The sequence below is a fragment of the Pseudovirgaria hyperparasitica genome (assembly GCF_010093815.1).
Source record: "Pseudovirgaria hyperparasitica strain CBS 121739 unplaced genomic scaffold EJ05scaffold_5, whole genome shotgun sequence".
Classification (NCBI taxonomy): Eukaryota; Fungi; Ascomycota; class Dothideomycetes; order Acrospermales; family Acrospermaceae; genus Pseudovirgaria; species Pseudovirgaria hyperparasitica.
The window spans coordinates 1,247,761-1,260,648 of record NW_022985553.1 but is presented as its reverse complement, the minus strand read 5'-3'; the positions used below and the strand labels follow the sequence as shown (position 1 = coordinate 1,260,648).

Genomic DNA, 12,888 nt, shown 5'->3' with positions numbered 1-12,888 from the left:
GGATCAGATCGAGCAGTCCTCGGATCAAAGGTCGCGAGGTCCGGTTTTACCCCTTGCTTCGCTTGTTGACCCCAGACGCTACCATGGAATGCCGGATAACGTTACCCATGTAGGACCTAACAGTCTCGCTTCATTGTTCTTAGAGAAGATTTGATCGCCGTGAAGCCAACTGCATATCCCTGGCATAAAGTCACCAACACGCAACGGAGGTTCGATTGTCATTCGGACACACAATCACACGTCTTCCTGCCTAGTAAATCCCCCCAGCAGCCAACGCGTCAGCCAACATACTTCAGCCGTGGTTAGCAATCAAAACCCCATGCCTCCTCTAAGATCCCTGATACCTCGTCTTAGAATGACCCAGCTGCCCGCGCCAGACCGGCCATCGCAGGTCCAAGACGATAATGCATCTGCGGAGAAACCTATCAGACACTTGGCAGATCTGCCTGAAAGTCGGCTGTGCAGGTAGTATCCTCAATCCTGAGTTTATCATGCAGTCTCCAGCCAGGTCAAATAGATCTGCCCTCGTACAGCCTTCCGCATACCTCCATATGCAGCACCACACGTTTCCAGTCTCGATCAAACTTTACTAGAAAACCCGCCCAATCATGACGTCAAGAGGGAACGCCAGTGAGCTGGTCGACGCACTGGCCTCTGCTTCTAAACATGGAAAGCCAATCGGATCCATGTCCAGTGCCATCTATGATACTGCGTGGGTATCCATGGTGCGAAAGGCCTCGTGTGACGGAGATCCCCAGTATCTCTTCCCAGAGGCTTTCGACTTCCTCCTGAGCTCCCAAAAGGGATGTGGGAGCTGGGAGGATGGTGGATCGGAAACAGATGGCATCCTGAACACCCTGGCCGGACTCCTTGCTCTGTACCACCATAACAAACACGATGAGCGCTTCCGTGGTGATGAAGATCTGCTCCAACGTATCACCCCATCGCGGACCTGGTTAGAGCTAGCTCTGACAACATGGCAAGTCGAAAAGGCAGACCAGGTCGGATTAGAGATGATTGTTCCGGCGATCGCAAAGAAGCTCGCCGAGGAAGGAGTCGATCTGCCTATCCCGGACTCTCTCTTGCAGTTGCACGTACAGAAGATGGGGAAGTTTGACCCAGCTGTGTTGTACGGCGCACAACAGACGACCGTATTGCATTCGCTAGAGGCATTCCAGGGCGTGATTGACTTTGATAACGTCGCACATCACGTGGTTCATGGTAGTATGTTAGGCTCGCCTTCATCAACAGCAGCATATCTCATGAATGCTACGAAGTGGGATGACGGAGCAGAGTCTTATCTCCGCGTGGCCCTTGTAGACGGTGCCGGAAAAGGAAATGGCTCGTTTCCCAGTGCATTTCCAAGTACTTACTTTGAGATGTCGTGGGTGTTGACCACGCTGCTGGAAAGCGGGCTTACAGTGCAAGATTTGGGTGAAGACAACGTAATGTACCTTGCAGACGTCTTACAGGACGGATTAGATAGAAATGGTGGCTGTCTTGGCTATGGTATGTTTTACAGGAGTGGCTTTTTCCTGGAATTTGAGCTCACTCTGTCGCAGGACCTGGCTTCCTTGAGGATGCAGACGATACTGCCAAAGCAGTTTTGTTGTTGCAACTAGTTGGTCGACAACCACCCGTGTCTGCTCTCATTGAACGATTTGGCACTGACAGCTTGTTCAGAACGTATAGTTCGGAACGCAACCCAAGCTTCAGCGCGAATTGCAATGTTCTCCTGGCACTCATTAGTGATGCAGATGCTTCTCAACATGTGGCTGAGATCAATAGCATAGTCTCAAGTCTGTGTGATGCATGGACTGGAAGTCTACCAAAAGACAAATGGGTGCGTTATAGTGTATCCGAGTCATGCCGAATCCAAGCTCAACTTTTTAGAATATATCCCCATACTACTCCACGATGCTGCTGGCTATAGTCTTCGTAAAGCTCCTTCAGCATCCAGTCGCAGCTACACTGGAGTCAAGGCTCACGTCCCGGATACCGCAGATTCTGCTCAACATGGCTCGCCTTACTATTGTCACGCAAGATAGTGATGGATCCTGGGAGGGAGGAAAAGCAGAAGTGTCAGCTTATGCCATACTCGCGTTATGCCACATGGCTCGCCTGGACTACATGGAGAGCACGCTCCGAGGTTGTCAAGCGATTGTCCAAGGCAGACACTTCCTGGACAGCCTCATCGGCACGAATGTTAAGCCAGACAAGATCTGGATCGAGAAAGTGACATACTCGTCGCCGTCGCTCCAGACGGTGTACCTCGTAGCCGCAAGCGTCGCATCTGAGACTGCATCTATACCCGTGACCCCAACACTCCCTGCGCAACTGGGAATGGAAAAGATGGCCAAGTTCTTCTCCAAACTCCCAGCTTTCGCAAAGACCAATCCAACTCTCATAAAGCTCGCCATCGTGGAAGCCTCCCATTACACAAAGAAGCTGGAATCCGTGCAACACGACATCTTCCCCCGTCAAACCGCAATGAAAGGGGGCTACCTAACCTACATCCCCGTAACATGGCTTGCGTCAAACATGACAACCAACGCTCTCGACGCCAGCCAGCTCTGGACCATGATGCACATCTCCCTCCTAAACTACCAAGTCGACGAGTACATGGAATCCGTTATCGACACCCTCAGCCCCACCGACCGCGCTCGCGTCCGCCACTCCATCCGCCAAATCTGCCACACGCCCGACCTTTCACACACACCTCCCACTGACACTCCCACACAACAGCACGACGAACCCCCCAAACATTCCCCCGCCTACGGAACACGACCAATCGACACGCCCACGCCTAGCGACTCAGACTCCGACTCCGGCACCAGCGACACCCTCGTCGAAATCACCACCGTCCTCACAGCATACACATCGCACTTCTTTAACCACCCAACCGTGCTCCGTAGCCCCGCATCAGCGCAAACCCGACTACGGCGCGAAATGGACGCGTTCCTCCAAGCACACATGGAGCAAATCGAGGACAACGCGCGGTTCCGGAGCGCAGACACAGGATCTGAACGCAGGTATGCGGCGTCCAAGACGTATCATACCTGGGTCAGCACCACGTCTGCGAACCACACTAGCTGTCCCGTGTCGTTCTGGTTCTACGGCTGTCTGATTGGGACGGCGGGGCGGGATGTGTACGGTGGTGCGCGGGCAGGGTATTATGCGGAGGCGGGGATGCGGCATCTCGCGACGCTGTGTCGGCAGTATAATGACTTTGGGTCTGTGGGGCGGGATCGGGAGGAGGGGAATGTGAATAGTGTTGATTTTCCGGAGTTTTGGGACGGGGAGGGGGGATGGGAAGAGGGGCGTGCGAAGGGGGATTTGTTTGCGTTGACGGGGTATGAGAGGGAGTGTATGGAGGGGGCGTTGGGGAGGCTTGGTGAGGAGGTGGAGGCTGGGGAGATGGAGAAGGTAGATTTGTTTGTGCGGGTGACGGATTTGTATGGGCAGATCTATGTGGCGAGGGATATTGGGTCTCGGTTGCAGTCTGCGTCGTAGGTTGTTATGTGGCGGGCAAATTTGTTTAGTGATATGTTTGGCTCTGAACAGTTTAATCTTGGGCGATATTTATCACGGCCACAGTGTATCAGACCGCTATGGCTTGATCTACACGTATCGATATAATGTTACTGATGATTTCGAGTTATATCTGATATATGTGAACGCCAGTTCGAAGCGTTCCTGTGCTTGATGAAGGTGAGTCTACACATAGTCAAGATGAAGTGCAGTCTACCATTCCAGTGCAGCTCATCTCCTAAAAGAAAGACATTTCACCTCAACAGCAGTAAGAAGAAAGCCCACAAAACACAAACAAACACCCATCGGCACACCCACCACCCTACCCAAGCAGAAACGCAACAACCCAGCCCCAAAGACAAAATCACAATGCACTCCCAACAGACCGCTTAACATACCTCTAACTAACAACACACCGCTCCATCGTCACCCCCCTCCACCAACCAAGCCTGCGTCCCTCAGCATCCAACCAAACCACCGACAACCTATCACTACACCCAAGCGTGCGTCCCTCACAAAAGTTCCCGATCTCAAGATATCCGACATCCGGAAGCACGCCCGGGGGCCCATGCTCAAATGTATCGAGTGCGCTTGCCAATACCTCCCTGCCTTGTGGGTCCGGCGTGTCGAGCGTGTCGAGCATATCGAGCATTGCGTGTAGGAAAATCGTGAAGAATGACCGGCATGGCTTTGCTGTACCTGTGTCGTAGCTGCTATTCTCACCATCCGTACTGGCCTCACCATCGTCACCATCATCACCATCCCCACAATCCTCACCCCCCCTCCACAACCTCCGATCAAACCGCAACCGCAGCCGAACCGGCCCCTCCCGCTCCCCAACAACACAGCCAAGAAGTCCCCGTACAAAATCCCTCTCAATCAGCGCCCGCCTCCCCGGGTCATCATGGTGAAAGTGCCAATTGACATCCAGAGCCAGACACTGCAAGCTGGGATTATGGAGGGCAGCTTGGAGGAGGATCTGGATGTGGGTTTCGTGGACGTAGGATGGGTCGGTGTGGAGTGCGATGCGGAATTCGAAGGTTGGGGGGGTGGGTTGTCGGTGGATTGCGGGGACGGAGAGGGTGAAGTTGGTTTTGCGGATGGAGATGGGGAGGAGGATGGGCTTGGAAGGGTTGGGTTGTTTTGTGATTGTGAAGAGGGGAGGAAGGGTTTTGAGTTCTTCTTCTTGTTGTTCTTCTTCTTCTTGATGTTGTTGGGGTTCGGGGTAGGTGGTTGGGGTAGTTTGTGATTCCATGTTATGCTTGTGTGGTTGATTGGGGGTGGGATATATTGCGACTTGCTTGATCGCGGAGAGAGACTGTTGCAGGAGGTGGGAACGTTGATGTAGCGAGGAGGAGTAGTATAAGAGGCAGGCCGTCTTTATCTGAAAGGCATGATAACAAAGACAAACAGCTGCTTATTTTTAATGGGTAGGGAGTCTTGAAATAACAGCTAGGCTATTCAGATCTCTTTCAAGAGTTGTTTCTTTGTCTTCGTTCCTGTATACGTTGTGTGAATGAACATCTCCCAGAGACAACAAACCTCGCACGGACCCATATTTCAGCGGCAAGTGTAAATTTTATTAATAGCTCTGTAGTGATGTTCGTTCCTTAACTCGAAATCGACCGAACATTCATTAGTCTGTTCGAGTAGGGACCGAAGTTTCACTTTTATGCTGCCCCTATCTTTAACTTTCTTCAGTTCGCTGACATATGACTCTGCAAGTGCATGCGAGCGTTGAATGCCACAGATAAATTGTTTAATATTATGCAAGTCTACAGCCATGTATTTGACACTCTTGGCAGGTACGGAAGAAACATGCCGTCTTTGTATTGTGACGCAATACTTTGTGCCCACTACGTTCAACATTGTTCCGAATCTGTCACCGCACATTGAGCATACTGGCCAGACCAAGACTTAGCAAGTCACCCCGGCGAATCCGGCATATGACAAATGATCATTGACATTGGACCCGGACGCTTTCTCGTTACAATCACTCGGCTCTTGGCCAAAACAATGATACGTACTCGAGGCACTCGGTGCGCTACTGGACATCTCCCAATATTCAGTGCGGCAGTGCACATAGTCGATGGGTGCGCCGGCCGGCGGCAGTCTCGGCACGGGATCATTGGCGTGGGTGACGCGGAAGTAGATGCCATTCGACGAGGTCGACTTTGATTTTGCGTCGACGAAGTTGGCGTAGGCTTGGTTCCCTGTGCGGGGCTCGCCATAGGTGTAGACTGCGGCGATCTTATACGAGGATGTGGCAATGAGATCCGCGAACTGCAGGTCTGCGATTGCGCCGCCAAGGGAGTAGCCGGAGATGATGAGGGCGGCAGAGGGGTACTTCTTGAAAGCGGCGGCAAGGGCAGTATTGGCCATGGATTTCGCAGAGCTATACGCGACGTTGAAGCCGGCGTGGACAAGCATGAATTGCAGCCGGTGCTGCTGGGGTAGGAGACTTGTTCGAAATTGAGGTCCTCGATGTAATTCGCAGTGTTGTTGGAGCCGGCCCAGGTGATGATGATTTGGTTGCGAGCGGAGGCGTACCAGACTACGCCGTGGACATTGGTGTCGTCGAAGCCAGAGCCGGTGTCAATGTAGGAGAGCGCAATGACACCGTTGGGTGGATTAGGACAAGTTGATCCGATAGAGAGGGAGGTCGCTTCATTCAGGTTGGCGTAGTAAACAAGGTCGTTGTACGTTGCGGTTGTAATGCTGGTCTTGGACTGGGCGAAGGCCGTACCAAAGACCACAGCCAGAGTCGAAAGAGTGGTGAAGAGCATCTCGTCGATGATGGCTTCGCGGCGAGGTGAGGAATGCACGAGGTCTATAGCTGCAGGACTTCAATGATATTGCCAGAGCTCGACTTTTATAACGCCATGCTGTGCCGTAAGATGGACTCCTTTCTAGACAAGATCGACGATTTATCAGGATCATAGTGCTGAACAAACCCTATGAAGTGGTTACCAATCAGCCATGCGAATACGTAGCTGATGTTTTGTAGTTCCGGCATCCTTCCGTGGACGTTCACTTGAGCAAGCGTCGATTCCGACCCGATGCGATTGGTAATTAGGTGATGGTTCATAGTACGACGCCTGCGGCTCGTTTGTATTAAAGTGTACTTTTCTGTTGGCTCATGTACTATTACAGCCTAGTTAACTGTCAAACATAGTAAAGTGTGCATCCTACTATTAGTTGGTTTGTTGGTAGCGAGGTTGGTCGGACGAAGCTTGATCCGACGTCAGCCCTAAAGTCATAATCCACGCGTGGGGAACAAAGTCGACAACCGTTCAAAACGAAAAGTTTTGAGACGTAGAATTATGCCTCTAGAATTGCTGTTGTGATTTCGCCTGGAAAGGGAACCTGAGTAGTAGACATACTAAGATCAGCGAGCCGTCCGGCGTGGGCTTGAGCGGCGTGCGAGGCTAGCAGCGTTGTATAAAGCTGGACACAATCTTGACAGCGATAATTCCAACCAAGTTGCATTATTCGCGGACGAATTGGGCTTCACCAAGGTGCTCTGGACGCTACACAAAACTGAGCTAAAGGCTGACGAAGCTTCTGTAGTGGCCGGCCTTGTTTTGTGCCTATGTTCAGGGGTAAAGTTCACCGAGAGGCACCATGAGGACTTGGCTCTCCAGAGACGTTCGTTGACCAAGGTATGGTTTGTACTAGAGTCGCAATCATCATCATTACCAAAGCCAGACGGATATAAAGCTCGTCGGATGTTCAAGCGTCAAATCTATGTTGCAGATATCTCGATTGGAGGACATCTCGTTCCTAGTATGTTGCTAAACGAGTCGTCGACCATACCATCGTCACAATTTAGAGTCAGTAATACAGCATACTTGCTTGAGGTGAACAAGTTCTCGGTTGATGCAGAAATGAGTGGTTTCGCGTTCTTCGACTTGGACAATCGCAGTACCATACGACCACCACATCGACGGTCAGTATGAAGACACGCTGTTGAACGCAAGATGCAACGACTGTAGACATAAAGTCTTATAACACAGTATCCATGAATCGTGGGGAAGCTGAAGCTGAAGAAGTGATGAAAATTTGCAACAGCAGATGACCGTCTGCTGGAGGTTTGGCAGGCTGACTAATCGGGGCTGATTGGGGCTGAGTAGGCACGTGCTCACGCGCTTTCCGAATTATTCTCGTGTCTTGGCATTATGCTCCCTTTTGCGGCGGTTCTTCAGCCCTACAGATTCCGATGTTATTCATTTCGCTGCCACCGTTGGTTTGTCTCCATTATTGTCTCCGTTATTCCCTTTGCTTTCACGTAACTTTCCGGGTTCATGGTATGGATGACCAGTCGACAACATCGACGACGTCCAATCATGCTGTAGGTAATACGAAGTCAGGGGCGCCTAATGCGGATCATTGTCTTCGACCGCGGACATCAAGGCGTCGTCCGTATCACCCATTCCACTGTAGGCATTGTTTGGGAGCTGACTCACTTTTACTGTGCTCCCGATCTACGGCGCAATGTGTATAAATTCCTTCGCAGAGGCAATGTCCTAAGGCTCTCCTACTTATCATCGTCCTCATAATTAACCTCTTACACTTACATCAACCCATCAGTATTCTCCATAACAACACACTTCGACACCCATGATATCCACTCGGGCTGTCACAACTTGCCGTACACTTGCGGCACCAAACACCACTTCGACCCTCCTCAAAGCCTGCAATGCTACCGTGGTAGGATTTCGTTCTGCGTCTGTATCCCCACAGCAGCAGCAATGGACCTCTCGGCGCGGTTTCACTACGACGCCGACTCGTAATATAAAGGAGTTTTTCCCCCAGACTGAAACGAGGGACATCAGAGAGACTCCTCCAGCGTGGGAACATCCAATCTACGCCAAGGATGACATGTTGAAGGTCCAGATCGCACACCGCGAGACACGGGACTGGGCTGACAAGATCGCCTTACTGGCCGTCAAAGGTATGTTTTGGGTTCTATTACAGTTGCAGAGTCGGAGCTGATCATATCAGTTCTGCGAACAGGTCTCGATATCGCCTCTGGATATCGTCATGCTTCCGCCAAAGAGCTGGCAAAACTGGATCCCCTCACAGCTCGCCAGAAATACGGCATGACGGAGCGCAAATACCTCATTCGAAACATCTTCCTCGAGTCCGTTGCCGGCGTTCCGGGCATGGTTGCCGGCATGATGCGACATCTACACAGCATGCGACGCATGAAGCGCGACAACGGTTGGATGGAGACATTGCTAGAAGAATCCTACAACGAGCGCATGCATCTGCTCACATTCCTCAAGATGGCTGAGCCGGGCTGGTTCATGCGGTTGATGGTGCTGGGAGCACAGGGTGTGTTCTTCAACGCCTTCTTCGCTGCATACATCCTCTCGCCTCGGATATGCCATCGATTTGTGGGATACCTCGAGGAAGAGGCAGTGATTACATACACTCGCGAGATTGAAGATATTGACAACGGGACACTGCCGAATTGGGGCAAGATGCAAGCTCCCGAGATTGCTGTCAAGTACTGGAATATGCCCGAAGGCAGTAGGACGATGCGCGATTTGTTGCTCTATGTCCGTGCGGACGAAGCAAAGCATCGCGAGGTTAATCACACTCTGGGCAACCTGGATCAGAAGAATGATCCGAACCCGTATGCCAGCACATACAAGGACGTCAACAAGCCGCATCCTACCAAGGGCATCGAGCATCTGCAGTCCACGGGCTGGGAACGTAAGGATGTCATCTAAAAGTCCCATATTTTGTATTTTACACATGGCGTTGTTGGATCGGTCAAGGGATCGAGGCTCTCTCCTCTCTCACATTGCGACAGGCGTTGGAATATACCTAAGATAGAACGAAAGACGGCGACTCATGCCGCTGTATATAGACGCATTGGATCGGCTTCGACCGACTACCTATCTTCCACGCTCCACGATGACCAACGTCGCTGATGCTCCAATCATGAATACGTGTCCTCGACTGATTTTATTTCATCCATATCACATACGTGGTACTGAGTGCTCCACACGAGTTTTCCTCTTCTGGCGCTAAAAGCCCTCGGTAAACCACGTCACACCGAGTCAGTAATCCTGGATCCCCGCAAACACTATTCCTTGCAACTATTCATTTTAGTCTCCAGCCCCGACCAAAGCGTCATTTGTGCCCGCAACACCAAAAGAAGCGATGCGTGCGGGGAATGATGCTCGTTACCGGAGCTGTGCCACGGGACAGGGAGCAGTATGGGTACTCACGCCTTAAAGCTGCGGGCTTTGGGGAGCTTCTCTCATCCTCATCCGTCCTCTTCTCACCACCCTCGCGCCCATTCACAGCTCGCGTAAACAGAACCCCGCTTACGTTCTCCGTTCGCCCTGAGTAATTCCTCCGAATTAGTCTCTCACACGCTATCAAGCGTGATCGTTGGGATCACATACGACGGACGGTAGAGCTTCCAAGAGCTTCAAGTCAACATGCCTCTCCGAAGTCCTTACCAACTCAATCGTGAAGGTAAGCCTTCGAGAGCAACTATTACCACAAAAGAGTGCAAGTTCTGACAGCTTCAGGTGTCACACTCGATACTGTCGGGCGATTGATCAGTCGCACAGCCCTCAATCCCTTCATCACTCTCCCACTATGGCTTGCTGCCGCATACACAAATCAAGGATCAGCTCTCGTGGCCAAGAATCTGAACGCTGAAAGAGGCTTCAAAGCTCTACGCACACTGCTCATCCTCGGCGCATTCCGCTACGTTAACAGCTTCCTCGACGCCGGTGTCACAAACAACTGGAGCAACGATGTATACGACTGGAAGAAGGAGGTTGTCGTAGTGACTGGCGGCAGTGATGGCATTGGAGCACATGTCGTAAAGCTTCTTGCGGAGAGAGGCATCAAGGTCGCAGTTCTCGACATCCAAGACCTCAAATATGACCGTGAGCACCAGACCTCCTGTCACTCCTCGCATAGCTAACTTTGAAACCCAGCTCCAGCCACAGTCTCCTTCTTTAAATGCGACCTCGCCTCCCCCGACTCCATCACCTCCGTAACAGCCACCATCCGATCCACCCTCGGCGAACCCACCATTCTCATCAACAACGCCGGCGTGGCCTTTGGCAAATGCATCCTCGAGACCTCCGAGCGCGACCTCAACCTGACCTTCCGCGTCAACACCTTCGCCCACTTCTACCTCACCCAGGCCCTCCTCCCGTCTATGGTGCAGCGCAACCACGGCATGATCGTGACAGTGGCCAGCCTCGCCGGCTTCGTCACCGCCCCCAACATGGTCGACTACGCCGGCAGCAAAGCCGCCGCCGTCGCCTTCCACGAGGGCCTCTCTGCCGAACTCGCAACCGTATACAAAGCCCCCAAGGTCCGCACCGTGCTCGTCGCACAGGGCTACACCCGCACCGCCCTCTTCCAGGGCTTCAAGCAGGGCGACCCTTTTGTCAACTACCCGCTCTATCCCGAGACCGTCGCCGAGGAGATTGTCAAAGCCGTACTCGCCGGCCGCAGCCGCACGCTGTTCTTGCCTGGTGTGAGCAGGTACGTGAGCATGAAACTGAGAGCCTGGACCGAGTGGGCGCAGTACGGCCTGCGCAAGAATATGGCCGAGTTGATGAAGTCATGGCATGGCAGGCAGGTCGTGCAGCCGAGTGAGGAGAAGGGCAAGGGCGTGCTACAGGCTAGCGAGGAATCTAGAAGTGAAGGTGATCTGGCTGCAGTGATGGGTGCTTTCGCAGAGACACCTGCCAAGCCGTATCAGCAACCGCAATAGCTCGTATTCGGACAGTCACAACAGACGCCAGGTAAACCTGCTGTGCCAAAAATCGAGTTGCTCCCAGAGATTAGAGAAGCAGCTAGTAAGGATCCGATGATAGGGCGATTTGTGGCGGCGATGGACAAGCTAGCGACAGGCTAGTATGTGGCTACGGAGGAATAGTTTATAGAGGTGGAGATAATAGGTAGGCACTCTTCATCATCTAAACATACTTAATCGCTATGGGTGTCTAGTCTATGTCCGTCTGCGTTGCAGGAGTGAGCATCTGTGTGTGGATCGGTGGTGGATGGGCTGTGTGCTTGTTGTGTGGTGCTGGGTGGGTGTGGGTGGTGGACACTGTGTTGCCTCATTGGGGGAGGGACGGTGGTTACAGACAGGGGCTTTATATTTATATTTATCCGTGGCTTTGGAGATATATATGTGTGTGTGAGAACTTGGAATCTACAGTAAGTAAGAGACTAAGATTGCTTGCGTTAAATTGAAGTGAACCAAGAACAGACATGGCGAGATAATGATCAAGGTTCCTCAAATAGGAAAGAAAAATATGTGATAACCTATGGATATAAATAATATTTGACATATCCACCTAATTCGTGTTACTGGCTAGACTCGACGTCCGAACCTCGCCGAGCACCCTTAAGCACCAGAACCTTGCAGGAATCGACTAATTTGGCTATATATAGAGCCTGGTGTTACGTCTCCGTCGGGAGAAAGTATCCGCTTGCTACGGACCATCATATTTACTCTGATATAAGGAATAGAACTAATTAGATTGGGATTTTACCGTCTTGGTAGTCATTCTTGAGGTGTAGATTGAGGTTGTGTTCTCTGTTGGGATACTTGACTAGATCGAGCTTGCATGGATAGAATCGGATTGGATGTGCCGGAGTCTGACTACGGGGGGCTAATGTAGCATAGTATATATATATTAATAGATAGACTATCATGGTGTTAGAGACTAGACTATTATAAGTACAAAGATACTTAAGGTATAGAAGGGTTTGAACTCGTTTTGAATATAGTTCGACTAGGTCCAAGGATCATATGGTTTTGGTTTTAGTTTAAGAGTTATATCATAGTAAAGCAAGCATAACTTCATAAGGAGGACTTTAATAAGTATGTATTTAGAGTAGATAGTTGAAGTAGATGGTTTGATTTTAGAGACAGAGTTTGAATCTCAAGAACGGCCAAGTCTTCTATTAGTAGCTGCGTATGTATAGATATAAGATTGAAAGACCGACTTTCATTCTCTCTATCCATTCATTACATGGAGGGCAGCTATATCTCTTACCAAAGGTAAATATTCAATGATATAGTAGTGTGTCGTGCCTGTATATTGTCCTGCCCAGGGCTCAATCGGCTTGTATGGGCGAGGAGCAGGTAGCTATGGCATGTGCCTTGGGGTGGCTTAGAGGATCATATGGGAATGGGTTATGGGATATAGGGATAGGTTATGGGGATAGGTTATAGGGATAGGTTATAGGGATATGTTCTTGGGAATGTGTGTGTGTGTGTGTGTGTGTGTGTGTGTGTGTGTGTGTGTGTGTGTGTGTGTGTGTGTGTGTGTGTGTGTGTGTGTGTGTGTGTGTGTGTGT

At 51.1% G+C, this 12,888-nt stretch overlaps 5 protein-coding genes across 5 annotated transcripts; 3 read left to right on the top strand and 2 right to left on the bottom strand.

Annotated features, from left to right (window-relative positions):
• Positions 1-183: 183 nt before the first annotated feature.
• EJ05DRAFT_450935 (Ent-kaurene synthase) lies at positions 184-3,492 on the top strand (the record flags this gene model as incomplete). Its single annotated transcript, XM_033742379.1, has 3 exons — positions 184-1,509; positions 1,563-1,843; positions 1,894-3,492. Coding segments are annotated over exons 1-3 (2,781 nt in total), but the record flags the coding sequence as incomplete, so codon positions are not given.
• Positions 3,493-3,931: 439 nt separating this feature from the next.
• EJ05DRAFT_499072 (uncharacterized protein) lies at positions 3,932-4,786 on the bottom strand (the record flags this gene model as incomplete). The annotated part of the gene is made up of 1 exon (XM_033746773.1): positions 3,932-4,786. One exon carries the CDS (start codon positions 4,784-4,786, stop codon positions 3,932-3,934), a length of 855 nt encoding a protein of 284 aa, XP_033602330.1.
• A 662-nt stretch (positions 4,787-5,448) lies between these two features.
• Positions 5,449-6,317, bottom strand: EJ05DRAFT_499071 (alpha/beta-hydrolase; the record flags this gene model as incomplete). The annotated part of the gene is made up of 2 exons (XM_033746772.1): positions 5,449-5,992; positions 6,082-6,317. 2 exons carry the CDS (start codon positions 6,315-6,317, stop codon positions 5,449-5,451), a joined length of 780 nt encoding a protein of 259 aa, XP_033602329.1.
• A 1,834-nt stretch (positions 6,318-8,151) lies between these two features.
• On the top strand, positions 8,152-9,269 carry EJ05DRAFT_484774 (alternative oxidase-like protein; the record flags this gene model as incomplete). Its single annotated transcript, XM_033745380.1, has 2 exons — positions 8,152-8,485; positions 8,515-9,269. 2 exons carry the CDS (start codon positions 8,152-8,154, stop codon positions 9,267-9,269), a joined length of 1,089 nt encoding a protein of 362 aa, XP_033602328.1.
• A 360-nt stretch (positions 9,270-9,629) lies between these two features.
• Positions 9,630-11,410, top strand: EJ05DRAFT_312476 (short chain dehydrogenase/reductase family protein-like protein). Its single transcript, XM_033740700.1, has 3 exons — positions 9,630-10,026; positions 10,083-10,448; positions 10,500-11,410. The coding sequence occupies exons 1-3, from the start codon at positions 9,990-9,992 to the stop codon at positions 11,288-11,290; spliced, it is 1,194 nt and encodes a 397-aa protein (XP_033602327.1). The 5' UTR covers positions 9,630-9,989; the 3' UTR covers positions 11,291-11,410.
• Positions 11,411-12,888: the final 1,478 nt, after the last annotated feature.

Excerpts from the sequence above, each read along its gene's own strand:
- EJ05DRAFT_312476 (XM_033740700.1), top strand. The coding sequence starts at position 9,990 with ATGCCTCTCCGAAGTCCTTACCAACTCAATCGTGAAG. Across the intron at positions 10,027-10,082 it reads TTACCAACTCAATCGTGAAG|GTGTCACACTCGATACTGTC; the intron begins GTAAGCCTTCGA and ends TGACAGCTTCAG. Across the intron at positions 10,449-10,499 it reads CCAAGACCTCAAATATGACC|CTCCAGCCACAGTCTCCTTC; the intron begins GTGAGCACCAGA and ends TTTGAAACCCAG.